General features: G+C 36.3%; 1 protein-coding gene across 6 annotated transcripts in view; it reads right to left on the bottom strand.

The window, feature by feature from the left end:
• PUM1 (pumilio RNA-binding family member 1) overlaps nt 1–21,350 on the bottom strand; it is a 101,650-nt gene that overhangs the window by 43,117 nt on the left and 37,183 nt on the right. For 3 of the 6 annotated variants that reach the window (XM_004678715.2, XM_004678713.2, XM_004678716.2), the window contains exons 4-7: nt 19,020–19,128; nt 17,884–18,062; nt 8,397–8,563; nt 6,187–6,457 (exon numbers count right to left, since the gene is read on the bottom strand). In XM_004678715.2, coding sequence (XP_004678772.1) covers nt 6,187–6,457; nt 8,397–8,563; nt 17,884–18,062; nt 19,020–19,128 — 726 coding nt within the window. The remainder of the gene's footprint in view (nt 1–6,186; nt 6,458–8,396; nt 8,564–17,883; nt 18,063–19,019; nt 19,129–21,350) is intronic. The other 3 variants (XM_012722462.1, XM_012722463.1, XM_012722461.1) reach the window with 1 other exon arrangement.

The raw sequence follows: 21,350 nt of genomic DNA on the forward strand, positions 1-21,350 counted from the left end.
CCTCTCCAAGAGGTCCCATGTAGCCTATGTTTACAACTTTATTATCTTGGATGTTATGAACAAAAAGGAATTATTTTTCTCTAAAGCACTTAGCAGCAAACAATTAACAAAAATAAAGTCTGCATCTATAACAGACAGATTTGATTACAGCATAGATTACAGGAATTCTGGCACATTCTTTTCCTGTAAATGGTTCAATATTAACTGGAAATACAGGATATTCCAAAATAAAACTGAGTAATTCACTAGTGGCAGATTCCAAAAGATCCTCAAAAATCTTATAAAATGGCATCTGCTGAGCAAAGCATTTTCATGATTTTCACAAAGCAAGACAATAATAACTCAAAACACAACATTGTGAGATATGGGGAAAATGCTTAAATTTAACATTGGTGTAATGATAAAAATGCCACTACTGTTCACAATTCATTTAGATAGAATTCATCAAATGTTCAAGAAATTGAATGCTGGGGGAAAATGTCAACTAATTCAAGCTTGTCGAGGTTAACAATAAAAAGTATTGAAGGCATAATCTAGGAACTTCTCTGTTAATGCATTGCCTTCAAATGATACAATAGGGTTCCCATTCCAGAAAGGAATCTGTACAGCCAAATCACCTAACAAGTGACTGACATGCAATAAGCATCTTGTAAAAGATAGCTACTATTATTGTTGCTATCAATAATTATTATTGAAATAAAAACTTTTTTGTTGCATTTTCTTAACATGTAGCAATTGCTAAACATGGAGCTAGCAAATGTGAAGATTAGTTAAACTTCATAAAGTACAATGGTGTGAACACACTATCTGTTCAGCTTCCCAGGATAAAGCGAGCAGAGGGGATATACCAGCTACACTATTAAGCATTTCAACCTACCCTAAATAAGGTTCTTAATCCAAGATTTTTATACTTGGAATAGGTAAAATTATTTTCAAGAACATCGACCTGAAATTTATTAAGTCCTTCAATTAAGATTGTAGCCCCCCCCCCCCATTACATTAATATAAGCAATATATCTGTGACTTTAGCACCAGCAAATATGATGAATTTTCGTGTTAGTCTACAGTTAGGCATGTCAAAATCTGTTCATGTATGTTCATTATGAAAACAAGTACACCCGTGTTATATATCATATGGTTAAAGCAGCAAAGACCTCATTAAATTGTTAAGTATTATGATATCTGTTTTCATAAAAACGGTTTCCTTTGTAATCTACTTACACTCTGCAGGGTAAATAAAACATTGCTCCATGAATTCCTCCCAAAAATCTAACAGCTAGACGTACATGGCACAAAAACAGTTACAAATCCCTATTTTAAACCTGCTATAAATCTTAGAAGGGTTAGGTTTAAAATGATTTATAGTGATTAGATAAGCGACTTAACTATCCAAAACCCAAAGTAGCCCTAGGTACCATTAAGTTTGCAATGAAGTAAATAATGATTTCTTTTCCATATTTTAGAGTGTTCTTTATTATGTATAAATATCTCAATATAACTGATATTAGCAATTTTATGAAACCAACTTATTATACCAACTCAAAGCTATAATTAAAAGGACACAAGACTCAAGGAGTAATTAATTATCTGTCAATTCCCAAACCAAATTCCCTCATGAAACTGTAAATAAAGCTACAAGTTGTAGCAAATAACTCAAAACCAAGAAAAGTAAGATCTGTTGCCCATTTGAAAGCACAAGATAGAAGAGCAAGATGTACATAAAAATATGCACCAACACTACATCATCTCTGATTCAATCTTCATAATCATTAGTATTATCTGGGACTCAAGTCTGGCCCCCTGGCTTCCATGACCTGAAATGCACAGACCTCCTTTCCCTGTTACAACTGACAGCCTATGACTACACCACAACTATTCCCCCTCCATACCTCTGCTCTCCTAAGGGGAGAGGGACATTCCACTGCCCTCAAGCTGTATCTATGGAACCTGGATTCCCCACCCCACCCCTCCCCCAAGAGTCTGACAGCTTTCTTTTGACTTTACAATTTAGTACTCAGTTCCTCAAAGGTTCCACAACCTTTACATTATTCAAAAATCTTACAATTCACTGAGGGTGGAACCTAAGTTTGATAAAAGGAAACAACATTCAAAAGTTAACTGGTTAATATGCGTAAGAGACCATCTAAAACTGCTACTAAACTAATACACAACTCAAAAAGGCAAACCATGATAATTAAGTCATTCCTTCTTAGAAATGTCTTGTCATTGCCTGTAAGGCAGAAAAGCAAAATTGGTAAGATAAACAATGTTACTCAACACACAAGAACTTTTTTCCCAACCTTACTACCATTCAAGGTGACTGCTTCTACATTACCAACTGAACACATACCTGTTAATTCCTAATTGCAAGACATTAGTTTTAACTATTTCCTTCACTGGAATTTCCATCCTTTTCCTCAAATACATAAGTTTTTCAAGGCACAGTTTAAAGTCCACCTCTTCCATAACCTTTTCTTACCCAGAAAATAAGATTACACTCTCCCTAATCTAAAGTTCCCAAGACAAGAGGCACAAATGGGCTCATCACTTGTCATGGAATACATTTCAGTGATAAAATAAGTCACAAAAACTAAACTAAGAGCCACAGGAAGGGGGAAGAGCTGTTCCAATCAAATATATGTTTGACTGTAGATGTGAACAAAACATGCAAATGCATAGTTGCAATTTACAGTCCAGAAATCTGTGATGACATTGAAATTATCAACAACAAAAAAAAATTAGTGGCCAAAGAATTATGTACATTATTCTGATGAGCGGATCAGGGCTTTTGATCAGATATCCTATAGGTCTAATTAATTTGGATATGAGACACAGCTAGTGGGTTATATCAAATGAACTACTTGTTAGAATACCTAACTAGATTATTCTAAATAATAATTATTATTATTCTTATAAGTCAAGTTTCAAATTTTAGTTTTGAAAGCATACTAAAATATATGGGCAGCCTGAGGCATTAGAATGAGGCTACATAAAGTTACAGAGAAACTTGGTCTGCTAAAGCAAAGCACATAGAGGGAACACCGCTCAGATCTTATCACAGCAAGGCAGAATCTAGTCACAACTTCTTTTAACTTGAGAGACATGATGACTTCTGATCTGGAAATGAAGAAAAGCAACTGTACTAGACATTTTAGAATGAAAAGGATTTAAATTAGTAGAAAAGGAAAAGTGGCTGAAATGTGATGAAAATCAAAGGGCAGCAAGATTGAAGGAATAAAATATAAGACACCAATTTCCCATGAAAAGCATCCTTCCTTCTTAAGAAATGGATTCTATGCAAGAGCCCTTACCAACCTAAGGACCTTGAAGCTACTTAGGAGATTTGGACCAAAGCTAAGTTTTGGGCTAAAGGTTTCCAGGCATGTTATCAGGATACATAGGGTTAAAAATAAATTAATTAATTTAATTTAGTTTAGTTTAGTTTAATGAATGAATGAATGAATGCCAAAAAGGTACTTAGGAGATTTGGGCCAAAGCTAAGTTTTGGGCTAAAGGTTTCCAGGCATGTTATCAGGATACATAGGATAAATAAACAAATGCCAAAAATCACATCACAAAACATACACACACATGCAGAGCAATACACCTAATGTTGCACTCAAGTTGTAGATAGGAAAATAAATCATAATTTCACTTTCAAAATAACGTTTGCTTTCAAAAACTGCTGAAATGGGATAGGTGCCTCAGTTTTATAAATCTGAGTGCCTTGAACTGTTAAGTATTTGTAGATTTGCAAAAACAAAAACAACTATGTTTCATTTCTGTTCGAGTTATTTTGTTATATTATTCAGTCTCCCCCCCCAAAAAAAGGCTAAAATTTTGAAACCAGAGATGAATAAATCAAAAGAGAAGCCCAACTCTGATTATGAAATAAAAAACAATCAAATGAAAGAGAATCAGGTTTTGTTAAGAGTCTAGAGACAGAAGCACTTCTTAAATAACAACCAGTGATATACTTAGTGAGGTTGGGAATGGAAGCGTAAAACCCAGAGTTCTTAGGGCTAGGCTATGGAAGTTTAGACCAAAGGAAATTAAGAGAAAGAATTCAAATGAAACTACTTGATATAGGTTAAACTGATTATGAATAGCCTATACTCACACATATCAATTTAGATATACAAATTATTACATTAAAGTTCTAAAATGAACAAGTTGAAGTATACAGAACAATAGTGTTTCCAGGATTGTTTGCTGGAGTGATAATAAAATATTTTGAAACCTAATGCATCTTCAGCACCTGAAGAAATTTGTGGCATCATGCCAGATATTTTGAGGATTCGTTGTGAAAGGGCACAACAGTAAAGCTGGTTTCTTGTAAAGAAGAGAAAAAGAACATGAAATCAATTCTTATGGAGAGATAGGCATATCCACACATCTCTGGAAAGAGAATTTGCTAATTAAACCTCAGGTAGCCACAGAATGTTCACATTTTTCTTTTTGAAAATTTCACATGATTAACTTTGTTATTTCGTTGTTTATCAGTTAAAATTCTCTTAACATCACACGGGTGACTCGGTGATGGGAAACCCACGGGGATTACAATTGAGATGGAGGGGAGCACAAAATGATGTAAAAATAAACTATTATAAAAAAATTCTCTTAACATTAACTATTTATGACAACAATTAAAGGGATGGCACAATGTAGTACAACTGATCCTCAAAGAGCAAACATCAATTTTCCCCCCAGATATAGAAATTTCTAAACTTTAAAATGACATTTTAGCCTTTGAAACCTGGGAATTTCCACTTACGTTCTAGCCTAAATTTAATTAGTATCAAAAATTCATAGCCCATCAAACTGCTTTCCCCTCATAATGGAGACCATGTGGTGCTTAACCAGATAGGGAAGCTACCTGCCTCCTTTCTGTAATTTAGACAGCTGATTTTCCTTAAAAAAAAGAAGAATCAGGCCCTCCCTGGTGGCGCAGCGGGTTAAAGCACAGTACTGAGAATCTGAAGCCACTTCCGCATGAGTGCGATTCCCGCCTGCAGCCTGCCCCGGAGGAGACCACATGGCGAGCCAGACCTCTCCTGACCCGCCCGCTGCTCCCCTCAGCAGTGTACTTCGTAGATCTGCCTGTTCTGCTCCCCACTCTGTCTCTGGTGAAGCCTCTCACCGCCCCTGAGCCTCTGGCCTGTACCCCAGTTCTGTATGCACAAATAAATAAATAAATCTTTAAAAAAAAAAAAAAGAATCAATAAACCCTATAGTCTTACCCTATAGTCTCCAGAACAGTTAACGATATTTTCTAGGACTTATAAATAAAAGTGAAGATCAACCCCCAAAAAGATAATTTAATGCTATTCGCAGCAACATGGACGGAGCTAGAAGGGATTATGCTCAGTGAAGTAAGTCAGAAATAAAAAGAATATTGGATGGTTTCACTTATAGAAGGAATATAGGGAAACCAAATAAGGGATCAGGGAAGAAAAAATAACAATTTAAAAAAATGCAACAAAACTAAACAGAAATCATCAGCCAATTATCACTCAGAGACATTCGGAAGGGGGAGCAGGAGAGGGCACAAAACGAGGGCGGGAAAAGCACAGGGACTAGAGTGATGGTGCCGGGTGACGGATGGGGGAAAGTTCGGGGCCTACACCTGATGTAAGATACATACAAATAAAGACATTACATAGGAACTAACGAAATAAAAGAGCCACGAAATTTCAATGTAGATTTTGTGTTGAGTGATTTGTGCGTGCTTTCCCCAATCATCTAACTCTTCTGAAAGGTACGAAATATATTTTATTCTGTAGTAACTCAAGTAAAAGACATGAATAATAAGACCTGGCACTGGACTCTTTACACAGGTAGATTAACAGAATTCACTATTTTAAAAACAAAACCAACAGCATCACAATCACATTAATCTTCAGAAAAGTTGAATTAAACATCCTAGAGTTTTGCACCCATTCCCAAAGACTTGGAGTGACAGAAAAGCTAACGAACATACAGAGCAGATGAACTCTTACTAGTAAGTTAAACAAAAAACAGCTTCTTGAAGGGAAGATACAAAAGCTTATAAACCCACTTCCAGCTAAATGGGCTCGTAAAAGCCTACAACGAAGCCACCCTCCTCCCACTCCCCATTCTTAGCTACGTGATTAATGTACTGGCCGGAAGGGAGAGTAGAGAGAGTGAGAGAGACACACACAGTACCTGTTGTTGAGAATTGTAGTCAAAAAGTCCCACAGTTGCTGCTGCTGAGTCCACAGGTACCTGCGTGCCTGAATAATCAAACTGAAGAGGCTCCATGCCCACATGTTCCATGGGGTCCAAGGGGACACTCTGGGACTCCATGTTGGAGAAATCCTCCACAGGCTTGGCACCATTGGTGCTGGTCAGCTGGGCTAAGCCCTCAGAACCATTCTGGTTTGGACCCAGAAGATCCACTTCATTAGCAGAGTTCTGGCAATTACCAGGGGTACGGCTAAACAGAGAAAGTAAAAGGCATTAAACCTTTTTTTGTGTGGGAGAGGGACACTACAGCAACCCAAGTTTAAGGACAATGCCCTAGACATATTTCATTATCAATAATAATAGTACTTAAGTCTGTTTCTACAAAATAACCAGACTCTTTAAGGTGTTTTTCATGCTATAACCTGTAAAATGACTCTTCTACTGCTTTTCTTCCCACCACAACCCACCCCTTGAATTTATATTAACCGTAATTAACTTAAAGTCCTTTATCCAAGGGATCCAGATTAGAGAAACACTGGACAAACTGGAAAAATCACCACCTGTGGCATCCATGACAACAGAGATGCCAAAATGCAGGCAGTAAAATATGCCCCTAAAGGCAACATCTATCTATCCTTTAAATAGAGCCAACAGAAAACTTAATTCCTAAGGGGAAATTTCACAGCTCAGAATAAATCTACTTTAAAAACTTTTATGTATTATCAAGATAATATTGACCAATGCTAAAACTGTCTCCTCTACATCCCAAGAAACCAGAAGACCATTACAAAATAGTACAAAATAAATTTTCTAAGATATGCCCCTGCATTCTGAGAATTAAAACATATGTAAGAATATAGTATGTCCAAACCATGATACTTTTAAAAGGAAAAGGGACACTATTAATAAATATTCTGGGACACAGGTATAAAACAAGTACTATCCCGGGTAATCCAGGACACATTATCACGCTATGTGAAAGGACTATGAGTACAGGATCCTGAATCAGACAAAGGGAGAGTAATAGCCTATACAGGAGAGTTCAGCCTAATGACTATATTCTTCAAACCTAAAAGAAACTCTGTACTAGATACAAATTAAAATGAATGCCGTGTTCTTTCACACCCATACGTGCACACATGTACACACACACACACACACACACACAAACTACCACCACCACCACCATCACCAACCTAGCGCAAAAATCAAACACCATAAAACAGTGCTCACACTGCTCCACACTGCTCAAGATTCAGGGTGAAGAGGCTACCCAAACCCATTTGAAAGAACTTAGGGGTTCATGTTCAGTAATCACTGCCTCACAGTGTCCCACTAACTGTTTATACCCACATGACATAAAAATTAGATGTAAAATGCTAAGCAACTGTTTTACAAATAACCTAAAATACATTTTAATTTTTATTTTGGTGGCTATATTAGAATAAGATGGAAATTAATGTGTCTATTATTTTTAGAATAACACAGATCATCCAACATTGAATTTTTAGCCTGTATATCAATGATTTTTATATTTTTGAAGTTATATACAACTAAATGTTACCTACATAAGTGAAGAATACTTGCCAAATGTGAGTGACAACTGTACAATAATATTTTATGCTGTGTAGATTAATTTTCAGAGTAAATCTGATTATCAATCATGACCAGAGAGATGGAATAAGAGCCATCTCTGGTTCTTCAAAAGTCAGGAAAATGAAACCTGACCCATTTACCTCAAAGGGACCTTATGAATGTCAATCACAATAATATGCAAGTCCTCAACTGATTTTTCCTCTACTTGAATACCCTGAAAGGTTATGACATACTTTCACTACTGACTTGGAATTCTCTAAGATGGTGATTTGAGAGAAACTTGGGCAAAATCCCAAGGCACCCAATTCCAAGTGACTCTGGTATTTGAGAAACACCTAAGAAAATCTGATGGAATCATTCCAAGTATAGAACCCTCTACAAATGCAAAATCTATCACTTTGTCAAAGCACCAAGCATTGGCAGCTCTTAGAAGATTTCACATTACCAGTTAGTTTACAATCTTTTTGGTATGGCCTCCATTACACACAATTATTAAAATGAACACACAAGGAGGGGGAAGAAAAAATTAAAAAAAAATTAAAGCAAAACCCCATAGATCCCATTCAAAAATCAGAAGTGTAAAACATACAAACCTAAAATCTTTGACGTCTGCATCAATCCCATTCTGCACTGGCAAACCATTGGTCTTGTCCATCACATCACCCTCCTCCTTCAAATCTCCTAGCTTATCTCCATCAAACGTACCCTTGTTCTTCTTTTCACCTTTGTCGTTTTCATCACTGTCTGCATCCCTTGGGCCCTGTTTAAAAAATAGCTTCAGCTTCACTAATCATCATTAACTAATAATAATGGGCAACCACTGCAGACACCAAACTACTCTAGACGCTAATTAAAACAGGACAGTGTCTGTACCCTTTCAAGACATTACAATCTACTCAACAAACAACACAGAGGCAGGAACACTGCAGAAAGTCTTGCCAAATGGGGGAAGACAAACATACATTTATGTTACAAAGTTTAAGACAGTCTTACCATACCCAATGTCCCACCACCCCATTTTTCCCTTTCTACCAAATGCCCAGCTATTTTCTATTCTCAAATCTAACTCTATGCAACAGCATGACTCCTAATAAACCCCTAAGTATGGCTGCTATTAGTATAGAGGGGAAAGTGCTACGCCTACTAAAATTATTTTATTTCACCACTGTCCTATGTAAATTCCCCCCACTTCCACTGAGCTACATGTGAGCTGACATCATTCCAATTCAATAATTCTATAGTTTATGACGATATATATGACCTGTCAATTTACATCACCATTACCCCAGTTCTACCCTATGTCTCATACTTTACTCCACCAAAAAACTCACCAATCATCCTTTAATTTTTTTAACCCTTCAAACCGTGTTAAATCTAACTGGAATTCTTTCACGAAAAATACTCTAAGATATCTATCTGTTCACTTTTACTTCCTACTGTCTATGCCAGATTATCTTGAGAGTACATGGCAGAATGCTGAGTTAATTGATTTGACAGGATTTAGCCCTGAAGTGTTTCAAACTACAAAGATCAGAAAGACTGGGCTAAAGAATTTATATGTTGTCATACATGTTGATGTGCTATCTTCTAAGGAAATTAGATCTGTCGTCTCTTACCAATATCTAAAGTTAGACTTGAGCATAAACAAATGTGCCTTGATCCAAAAGGAAAAGAAGATTTGGTTTAGTGTTCAGCTGGTAGAGGGAGCTCTGCAGAATCTTACCAAAGCATAAGTAACTTTCACTTATGTACAAGTATAGAGAGGCAGCTTGTTTGTCCCCACCACTTACCCCTGGCTTAAGGAAGAAACAAGCACAAATTAAAGGTCCTGATAAAAGGTAAGATGGAATCAGAAGATGATGAGAGCTGCTCCAAGCAGTTGCAGGTACCAAATCCATATTTTCACTGGAAGAAAGTCAACAATGGTGGCAGAGCAACACTTAAAATGTCAAGTGTGTACGCCTGCAGATGTAAACTAAACATATGCTCTCAACTACAAGCACTGAGGAAACCATTTCTGTTTCACATTAATTTTCTGCTCAAGTGCAACAGAAAAACAAAGATTTCATGGCTAATGTGAACTAAAGAGCACGTGTGAGAAAGAACTTAGCAAAAATATACAACTCAGTTTCAAGTGGCATCAAAATGGTAAATTACAGTATGGGCTATCATTAAAACATCTTCAAAGGAGGACCTTCAAAGTGCCTTCAAAATATAAAGTTGTTACTGGTTCAAAAGGAGAGAGTGATAGCAAATTAAGCACCACAGAGGTACCAGAGCAGAGATGAAAATATGACAGAAAAGATCTTTTTAGCTATTCAGAGACAACAGCTCTCTCCAACAGCAAAGGTAAAACTGAGAGAAGTTGTGTGTTCATTATCACATCCCCTGCACCGAGCACAATGCCTGGCATTAGCTCAGAATGTGTAACAGGAAAAGGTGAAATGATATATCCGCAAAACCAAACTGCTGAAAAGTAAGAAGGATATGTCCATTATCATATCAGACAACAGTACAGGAGGCTGTGATATGATTTAGATGACAATTCCCACCTAATTTATACATCATTTATGTCAATAGTAAGCATATTAAAAGGATCATACTACTGAATGAACACCTATATAATCTCAGCTAAATGAAAGGAGAAAAAAAAAATCAAAGTCACTGGAACAGTTCCAAAGGTCTGCTGGACAAATCAGAAGGAAAAGGGATAAAAAAGCAGTAAGAAGTTTCACCAACAAGCAAGAAATCTGGTTGACAGGAAAAATGTATGACTTATCAAGTCAACACTATGTTATCTTCCCTTAGTGACCCTGTATGAGGACTTCCTTGAAAGCTCTTCAGCCCATCTCTAAGCCAATATTCTGGCAGGAAAACTTAGCTACTGATACTTATGTTTTTAATTATAATTTCAAGGACTACATTTTCAAAGATGCTCTTGGGGTAACCTATTTTTCATCAATACTATGTAGATCATTCATATAAAATTGCTACCTGGTTTTCTTCTCTGAATAAGCAATTAATGCCCTAGCAGAATACTAGGTTCCTTCTATTCAAAAGTGGGGGATCAAAGGGATACCTTTGTTTCTTGCCTGGTTGGGCTACATGGCTTTATTTTGCAAATATTCATGAAGATTTCTGCACACAGCTAATATTTCAATAGAAAGTTAACCTTGAGGAAAAACTTTCAGTGAATCAACCACAGCCCTAAAAGTCAGATTTTTGAATGACGAGAGCACAAACTCTCCCAATCTGTTACTAAAAAAGAATACAAGGGACTGTAATCATAAAAAGGTCTCTTATAAATGTAAAGAACCTGGATAGAGAAGAATGGAGATTATGAGCTGGTAATTCTTATGAGGTTCTAATGTGTTTAATATTTAAGTATTCACAGATATGTAACCTTAAAGAAATACTAACCCAGGCCATAGAGAACCTACATTCTATCTCAACTACTAATGCTTACTGGTTAACAAGACACTGGACAGGTCATTAAACCTGAGACTTAGCTTTTTTCCTCTTTAAAACAGGAATGGTTTTGTTTAAAACATATAGTTATGAACATTAATGAAATTATGTATATCATAAATCATTTTATACAACTATATTAGTAAAAGTTATAGATTTATATAGATGGACTGACAGGTGCTTATGTAACATCAAGATTATTAATCTTAAATTTCCCATTTACATGGTTTAACTCAAGTAAGTGTATAGTAATGGACTCTCCCAAAGACACTGTCAAGTTTGACTGCTTGATGTAAAACACTGTAATCTTTCAGAAATCCACAAGTCTCTGGGTTCACTCCAGATATTTAATTGGTCCATAGTGGCTCCCATAAACATTACAGAAAGCTTCTCCTCCAATAACTCCAATAACCATCACAATTGAGAATGACTGAATCAACATAAGGCTCATAAAAACAGGCTTTATGTTTTGTGTTTTTGGCACATTACCTAGAACATAGCAGTACTGAAAAATTCTATTAGCTAAATGAAAGGGGGGGAGTGGTTAAAAGCATATTTCCATTGTGGATTTTTACAGGTGAATGTTAACCTAAAGCTGTAGTACTCAAACACAGGCTTCAGCTTCATAGAGTGTTCAAAATACAAGTGGGGGGGGAGGGGGGACAAAAAAATCTCAACAGTGGGGTCAAAAAGGTTTCTGAGAGATCCCACATCTATACAGAGGTGGAGAAATCTGTTCCACGAGACTTCAAAAAACTGAGCAAATGAGCAAATAGATAGGCAGAAGAACCACAGATTGTGAAGAGTCCAATCGTTCAGCTCAACTTCATCAAAAACCTCACATAACAAAAAGAAGTTATTTCAGGGAATACCTATTAATTCTGAATGAAGACACAGAAATGAGAATTTAATTTCTTCTCTTACTGCAGTGATTTTACCAGATGGCAGAAGTGACATTTATGAGATTTTCCTCCTTCTTTCCAAAAAGGAATTATTTTGCCTATCTGCTTTACACATTGCATCCAAAAACTTAATACAAACTATAGTATTGGTTTCTCCTGTGTGCACTTACTTGCTGGTTTTTCACAAAATACTAAAAACCAAAATGTCAAGTTCCTCTAAAGACCAGGAGTTAACAGCTCTACTAGCAATAAAAATTTCAAATATCATTAACAAGTAAAAGTTTAAAATTAGTCATATGAATCATACTTTTTAAATTTAACATTAATTATGATCTTACTGTGAGGAATTCAACTGATAAACAGGCCAATAAGGCATGGTAGAAAGTAGTGTAGCTAAGAGCTAAAACTTGAACTTTCAACAAAGCTTGAACTCTCTTTCCTTCTTAACCCTCATTTTAAATTCAGAGGAAATACTATCTACACCTCAAGGATAGTTTTAAGGTAAATCATGAAACTGCAATTCTTGTTCCTTTAATTCTTAAAACTACTTTATCCAGTTGTCATGTTCCACTCCTTGCCTTTTTTTCAGACACACCCACCCTGCCCACATTCCCTCCAAACCTTCAAAATTGCTAGACATCCTTTGTTTCCCCCAAGAAAGAAATTAAGGCTCTTAGCATTAGGCTTCTTTTCCACTGGTTTTTCTAAGATGTAAGTAATAAATCAAGCCATCAACTAACACATTTCATTAACTCTGACATACTTTTTATAAGACACATCTTCATTTCACATGCTGCTAAAAAGGAAATGATTAATTCAAAAAGATACCTGCACCCCCATGTTTACTGCTGCTTTATTTACAATTGGAAAAACATGGAAGCAGCACAAATGCCCAAAAGTAGATGACTGGATTAAAAAGATGTGGTACATAGACACAATGGAATATTATTCAGCAACCAAAAAAAAAAGAAACACATGTCTTTTGCAGCAACATGGATGCAGCTGGAAAGATCATGCTTAGTGAGATAAGCCAGAAAGAAAAAAATATATACCAGATGGTTTTGCTCATAGCAGGAGTATAATGGATCAGGAGAGAAAATACTAAGAATAATGAACAGTCATATACCAGAGACATTTTGTGGGAGTGGAGTGGGAAATGGGATCAAACTGGGCGGTGTGTGTGTGTGTGGGAAGTGCATGGGACTATGGCGATAGTACATGGGTGACTCGGTGATGGGAAACCCATGGGGATTACAATTGAGATGAAAAAAATATATACACAAAATGATGTAAAAATAAACTATTATATTTATTTTAAAAAAAAGGAAATGAGTAGCCTGACAATTAAATTGTGACATACAGATGCATCCCAATTTCAAAATGATGAAAGTGGGGAAACCTGCATTTTAGAAACAATGGAACATGGACCATGTCAAGCACTGTGCATATGATCACTTGATTCCGATGTACAGAAAGGTAAAAAGTGTTCTCCTTCGCTGTGAACCATCAGATTCAGAAGAAATCTTAAATGTGTAGAATGATATTTGTTATTATTACAAGGATGGAAGCCAAAAGACAAGATTTTTCTAAACTGGTTTGATCTTTTTATCTAGTCAGTATCTAAAAGCTCATTACCACAAAGTAGAGGCTTTGTAGGTTTCTTGTTCAAGGGAAGTTCAAATCTGAAAGATTTTTTTAAATAAAATTTTCTGAATTTGATCCACAGCATCCTAGTAATTTTATCTTCTGGCAAAACTGTACTATAACACTATTTACCAAACCTTAATGTGTATATAAATCACGTGAGGGTCTTGTCAAAATGCAGAATTTGATTCAAGTTAAATCTGGGTAGGATCTGAGATTCTGCATTTCTAATAGGCTCTCGAGTGATACTAATGTTCCACGGATTCTGTGGAGAAAGATTTTATAAAGTTTACAAACCATTTACATATATATTATATAGGCATATGAATTAAGACTTTGTGAACTATAATTACCCATTTTTTCCAATGATGAACTTAAGGCCCAACTGAGATTGAAGCCCCTGACATCTGCCTGCATCATACTGCAAAAGTTTTGAAATGAAATCAGTTCTGTAGTAATGGCTATCTGAAACAATTGTGGTAAAGACTAGCAAAATCAAGTTTTGTGACCCAAATGAATTGCTCCAAGTGATCATAAAGCAACAAATCTTTACAGACAAGTAGAAAGACTATCCCATGAAATTTTTTAATTATTCTTATGAAAGTTTAGAAAGGTCTTTACCTAATCAAAATCTAGGGTGATATTCTCATATCCCTAGACATGACAAACAAGAATAGCAGAAAATATGATGTACCTCTCTTGTTTGCAAGGCTTCGATCTAGCTGAGGAGCCGCAGCAAGGTCCTTCAGTGGCTAATTTACATAGTGGTTCTCAAACTACAGTAGATTTGTGTGATTTTACGACCCCTCAGAATCACGCCTGGGGTTAGGGGCAGGGTTTGAGGGGCGGTCTTATTTTAGGTGTAAAGAGGGAAGAGGAATATAAAATGAATATAAAATTAAGACTTGACTCTGGTGTAAGTGCTATTCTGAGCTTTTCTATTGTTCTGAAAACTTCTGCCTTGAAGTGTCTGATTCGTATGTAAAATATAACCAGAACTTCACTGTGGATGCTAAGTACGAAAGTAATCTTATCACAGAAGCCGAAACTACTAAACTATCTGTACAATCAAAGTGAACTACAGAAAATTCAGCAAAGCTGAACAAAGAGCTAAATATCCTCATTCAGGTTGTAACTAGGAACTAGCCTTACTAAAAATGGAAATCCATTATAGATTGGGTAGGTTACGTTAGTTCTAAACCATCTTTAACTGAAAAGTTTAATCAGAGTATGGATTACTGGTGGTCAGTATCTGAGAATGAGCCTTTAGTGCTTGCTTTCAGAACTCAGGTGAATAAAATGGAGCTTTTCCATGGCTTACTAAAAGGTAATGTCGGTAAAATCAAAAAATAAAAACATCTGGATGTCTAACCCATAAACCAACAATTACCACTCTTCAGAAAGAACAGGTAATCTTCAGACTCTGAACTCAACTCTCTGAATAACAGAGTAGGTTTGGGGGGAGGAGGGAAGCAAAAAAATAAAATCTCACCTTTTCCAAGAAGATGCATGCAATATTAGGATAAGCATTAAGTGATTCACATGTCCTTGACCACAGTTTTGCTCAACTGTCATCCTAACCAATAGGCAGAGCAAAGCCAGATTCATAAGATCAGCAGGATACAACCACAGAGCTGAAAAAGTAGTTCACTGATAATCTGGCCTGCATCCAACAGAAGTCTGGATACGCCAATGTGAAAGCTTGATGTCAATGAACAGTCTTCCTGTATTTTCCTTTAGATGCAACTCAAAATATGAGATAATACTTCATAACCCACAACCTGGAAGCTGAAACACAGATTTGGAGAATTCTCCTTTATTTTTATACAAATCTCAGAAGCTCAACAAATTACCTGTTAGTTCAATTTTCGGACCTCTAGCCTTAAAACTTTAAGACCCTCTGATCATGATTATATAAGAGTTAAAAATCAGTCTCTATGGACACTATGGATGGAAGACACTTTTACAAAATGAATGAATGTAAGACACAGAATGCAAAAGATTGTTTTGTCATAAATTAACTCTAATGAAATAACTGTTAAAATGAGAAAAACCAGCAACAATAGTAATTTACTCAGCATTTTATCTTTCTCCTAATTCCAATTATTTTCCTACCTCCACAAACTTCACAGTAAAGGAGGTACTTGCCTCCTGGCTAGTGCACAAGAATTTGAAACCAGTCACATGTGACAAAGAATTCACAGCAAGAGTAGTACAGGTTCCATTTCCCCACACTAATAACTTACCTACGAATGATGCAAACTTTTCTTATAGTAACTGAAAGTATTAAATAGTAACTAAAAGCAACACTTCTAATGAATCTACATTCATGAGATGAAAAAATGTGAGGACAGAAAAGGAGGTGTGTTTGAAGATAATTGTGAAAGAACAGAAAGAATAATCTTCCCATGAGACAATGGGTGAGTGATCGTTTGGCATGATGCCATTCATCACATCCAAAGAGCAGATCATGTTCTTTCCAAGCAGCCTCTTGGAAGGTTCAGTGAAAAGAACCCTTTTCCTATCTGATCCATCTATGTCTGCAGGGTCAAAAGACCCAGAAGCAATCGGTTCCTCTTTGGAATGGTTAGTATTAATAAAGACAAGACAAAGTACCACTGTAATTGCCTGATCTTACTTGTTATATATAAAAAAAAAATCGTAATTGTTAAAAATAAGTCCTTTTCTGAGTAAATTCCTCAACCAAACATCTAGGTGTGGAACTGGGAGAAATCCCAATCAGTCTCCTGATTTAAAAAGTTCATTTCACTTTACTTTTTTCAGTTTTTCTACTGAATTAAATGCTCTAGCCACATGTCCAATGTCACTGTTAGGTGAAACATCATCTTGACATGCCTAGAGTAAAGCTAAACCTTATGAGTCATCTGTTCTCTTCATCCAATCAAATAACAACATTCATTTAATTTCCACTAACATATATTAAGTAACTGCAATTGACACTTGAGGGAGCTGCACCGAAAAGTGAACTAAAGAAAGTTTAAAGTGGAATGATACCTAGCAAGAGATGACCAAAAAAGATAACAAATGTTATAAGATAAATATAATAAGGCAGTTACAGAGGCAAAATTATCAATATCATTTGGAAAAAGAAGGTCCCACAAATGACTTTCAACAGGTAATATTTGCCCAAAAAGATTTCAGGGAGAAGGGATTTTACTGTGTGACAAAACAAGTTGAATATGGAGTTAAAGAAGAAAGCAGATTCCGGATGCCTCTCCAGGCCTTCCTGGCTGTGACTTGGATATATATGTGTATATATAAAAACCAGTTGCAGAATAAGGGAGACTCAAGTGCAAATGAATCTTAAGACCTCTAGATCTAGAAAGCCAGTGATATACAAAGAACTAGTTTTGAGAAATGCTGTCAAATATCAAAGATGTATTAGAAAGACTGTAAGACTTAAGAGGTAAGAAGATATGGACAGAACAAAGGTAAATCCAGAAAAGGGCAGATAAAGAATTAACAGAATATCTAATTTCCTGCCTGGGTGAGAAGCAAAACTATTCAAGGAGGGTCAAAGATTATTCCACAATTAAAACCTACTTAGAAAAACAAGAATGATCCTACATATCTGATCCACCATAAGGATTCTTGGGCAAATGCTCTCACCGTCTGAAATCCCTACTGATATCCTTGTTTCTGGGTTTGGTTTTTTTTGTTTGTTTGTTTTTTGGTTTTCTTTGGGGCGGGGGGATATTTCTTCTGTTTTTACTATTTCTTTTTCATTTTCTTTCTTAACCCCTTCTTGTCCCCCCACCTTTTTAGTCAAATTGAAAATGGTGTTTTCTGGTTGATCAATGAACTGAGATCTATATTTCATTTCTTAGCTCACATTGCTCAGTATGTCCCAAAAAAATCATTTCTCTATTTTGAAAAAAGTTTTGTTTACATCTCCTACTGTATTTACTGAGATCTAATTATAATAAAGTAGTTTAAAATACCCTATAATTATTGCTATTAATATCTAAGGAAACTAAACAGGCATGTCTTGCTTTATGGGGGATAAAAAGAGAGATATAGGAACAAGTTCCTCGATCCAACTTACAAATCCTCCTTTTCTTAGACAGGAATCGCCCGGGGATGAGCTCAACACATACTCCACCATGCTAACGCCTAGTCCCCCACTCTCCGACCGCGGGGACAGTACAGAATTGACCTCACTGTTCACATGGAAACTCTGACCAGGTCTTCTCTGCACCATGATTGGCTGGGAAACTGAATGATCTACAAAAAAGATACACAAGCATGATACAGTGCAGCCAGAGGCTCAAACAAATTATGAGTGATGTCTCATGAGTAAACCAATGACTGGGGATCAGGAATCTGCATGGTCAGTTGAGCCAAACCTCCTTTTGTGTTTTCCCCCTAAGTATAATATTCTATATGAGGTAAAAAAAACTAAACACATCCTCTTACATCCAGGATAGCAGAGCAATACAGCAGTTCACATAACTGGTTTATCTAGTTAAGCAGATAAAATTAACAATTACCCCTTTCCAGTAGAATTTCTTTTTAATATATTTTATTGGCAATGTCACTACAACAAAATGTGGTTTTACTGCCCTTTTTAAAATCAACAACATAATTTGATCTTCTCTGATGACACAGTGTCATCTGAGGTCCCATTCTCACATTGTGCTGTAACAGCACATCAGTGTTTGGATTGTCTATCCCCTTCCTTCCTATCATCTGTCATTTCTGTCTGCAGTAGGTTTCTACCTCTAAAATTCTCCCCACCCCTTCTCAGGAGCAGTCTGTCAGAAAAGCATCTGTGACTTTATTTGGCCCAACCACATTTATGGATCGATCATCTCATACACGGTACACGGAGGTGAGGGGAGGTAAAAGAAACATCAACTTCAAATGGCAGGCATGGATTTTCTAATTCCAATATGCTGACAGCAATACAGAACAAGAAGTTATACCGGAAATTATGGTCATTTCAAATAAGACCATTCCCCTGTGGCTAGCACTTCAATAAAATACTGAAGATTTGATTTTGTATTAACTGTATTTTAATAAGTTACACCATATAAGCTCCTTCATGGCAATTACACTACAGGACAGGACATTGCTTGACATGCTGTGTCACTGATGTAAAATTCATGGCTTGCCAACTGCTGAGGAAAGGAGCTCTAAGACAGGCATAAATCACAGTACAGATTGCTAGATCTAGATTACCTGATGTTCCCCAGGCACTGTCTCGCCATTGATCACCCAGGAATATTCCTTTTGGTCCATCTTTGCTGGATTCATCTGTTTCCCAAAACTTTTTACCTGGCAAGAGCTGCTGCAAATTAAAAATAATAGATGCTTTTAAAGAATTCATAAAGGATGAAAGTACAGCAGTCAACACTTTCTTTTAGACAAGGGTACTGAAGATGCTCATGTGCCCTGAAAGTCTTTAGTCACAGTGTTCTGACCATTCAGATTGTGGCCAGAGCACTACTGTATATTTGGTAAAAGACACAAAGTTCTAAGGCAAGGGGTCTCAGCTTAAATACCTAAAATTATTCACTTAAACCATGCCAAGACTTTTAAATGGGAAAGGTGAGTAATATTAGACCTATTAACTCCTGCTTGATAAGAAGTACCACCTATGATTAAAAAAAACACTTCTGCCTGCCTACATGTGTTCTAGTTATTCTTCCTGGAGCATGAGCTCAAACCCCAGCTATGGAATGCTAGAGACAACCCCCAAACCCATTCCTCATACACAGAGATTCTATTAACCAAAACAGAAAGAAAAAATAAAAACAAACCAAAATTACTTTCCAACCACAATATAACCTACAACCAAGATTCTAGAAAGCCAGGACAACTATTCTCATTACTAGAAGGAAAACAAAATCTCTTAACCTTGGTTAACTTAAACACTACCTTGTAATGCCATTAAAGTGACTTCACAAGACATTCTACATTTCAAGGAAATGTAGGGATCAACTGGCCCTTATTAACATGTGAACTGTAAACTAGTTTTAACCAAAGAAATTCAAAGTACTCGTCATACAAAACAAGTACAAGATCAAAGATCTAGTGACCAAGGTTACAAGGTAAACCCCACTGGATTTTCAATCATTCTTCATGGTAGTTACCAGTTTTACTCACTAAACTGCCCTCCATAATTCTTCCTGTGATTATATTTTCATTTCAGTTGTTACTCTTAAAACAAACTTCTAAGTCTGAGGTTGTATTTAATCACTGCTTTTGAGCATAAAAGAGCTCACCCAGAGAGATGGATTTCATGAAGGAATATTACAAAAAACAACACACAAATCATTTGCTCTCCTACTTAACAAAAAAAAAAAAAAAAAAAAAAAGTCGCCAATTTATAACCCAATGATAAAGAACTCAATCTTGCCCTCATAGTCTGGGTTTCTCAGTATAATTTTAATTTAGCTTTATAAACCTGTCTGGTGATATAGGCTACTACCTGCACCAAGCAGTTTCCCATATACTTCTCTCTTTCAGGCTGTTTGTTATTGTGTAATCCCATAAGATCATGACAGAGGACAAATTTTGATCTGGCATTTAACTGCACAAGCCCTTGGGTTTACGTGAAGATGAGTAGTTATAAGCAGTGAATTCCTAGTGTGCCCTGAGTGCATTCTTTGATGGAAATAAGGATAGCTAATGTGGTACTGTGAAAGCAGATGAGGGGATAGGATGTGGGAAAAAAGCCAAGATCACAGCTAAGAAGTGGAATCAGGAAGCCCTGGACTAGTCAACTTTGGTGTGCTACACTCCCGTAGGTCTCATTCTCTTTGAAGGAAATATTTTTCAGGTTGTAACAGAGATATTGCTAACAAGAGCGCAGCACAATGCCTACTATATAGCAGGATTTCAATGAATGTATTCAGTGACATCACATCAGCACAAAGTAGCTGCAAATCACAAAAAAGACAGTGAAAAAAATGTATACAACAAGTTCAATTTGATTCTTTTAAAAAAAACTTATTTTCTTCCTATTTAATCTCAAAATGCCCTTTCATAAAACTACAAGTAAAATCTTTCCTTGGTTATACACTTTCCAACTAGCATCCTGATTTTTTCTCCTATATTCTGTAGGAAGTGTGAGCACAAATAGTAATCTAGATCAACTTCTCTTATATGTACCAGGATATAAGCACAAGAGACACCCAATTCATTAATTTTATTCTCCACATACTGGTGAAAAGAGAGCAAAGATGATCAAAAATATTCAGCATAGTGTTCAACCCTCTCCACACAAATTTGGAAAGCTTTATTCAAAATCCAGGGATGAATTTCTGCAAGAGACAGCCTCTAGTCAAACTGCTTACTGAAAGCAGCAGCACTTGAACTCAAGGTTTCCAAAATGACAGTTGGGAGTTTGTTCTATTTCAGTGTAGCTTGCTAGGTTCTTATAACATGCAAGGCCTGCCAAAGCAGTTGAATACATAAGGAAGGCTGTTTCTAGGCTAAATTCTCTTACAAGGAATACAGCAAACATGTAGCAAGGTGCTAAGAAGTACTATCTTACTTCAAAGTAGT

The sequence above is a fragment of the Condylura cristata genome, unplaced genomic scaffold, assembly GCF_000260355.1.
Source record: "Condylura cristata isolate star-nosed mole 26May11 unplaced genomic scaffold, ConCri1.0 scaffold00008, whole genome shotgun sequence".
NCBI classification, from domain to species: domain Eukaryota; kingdom Metazoa; phylum Chordata; class Mammalia; order Eulipotyphla; family Talpidae; genus Condylura; species Condylura cristata.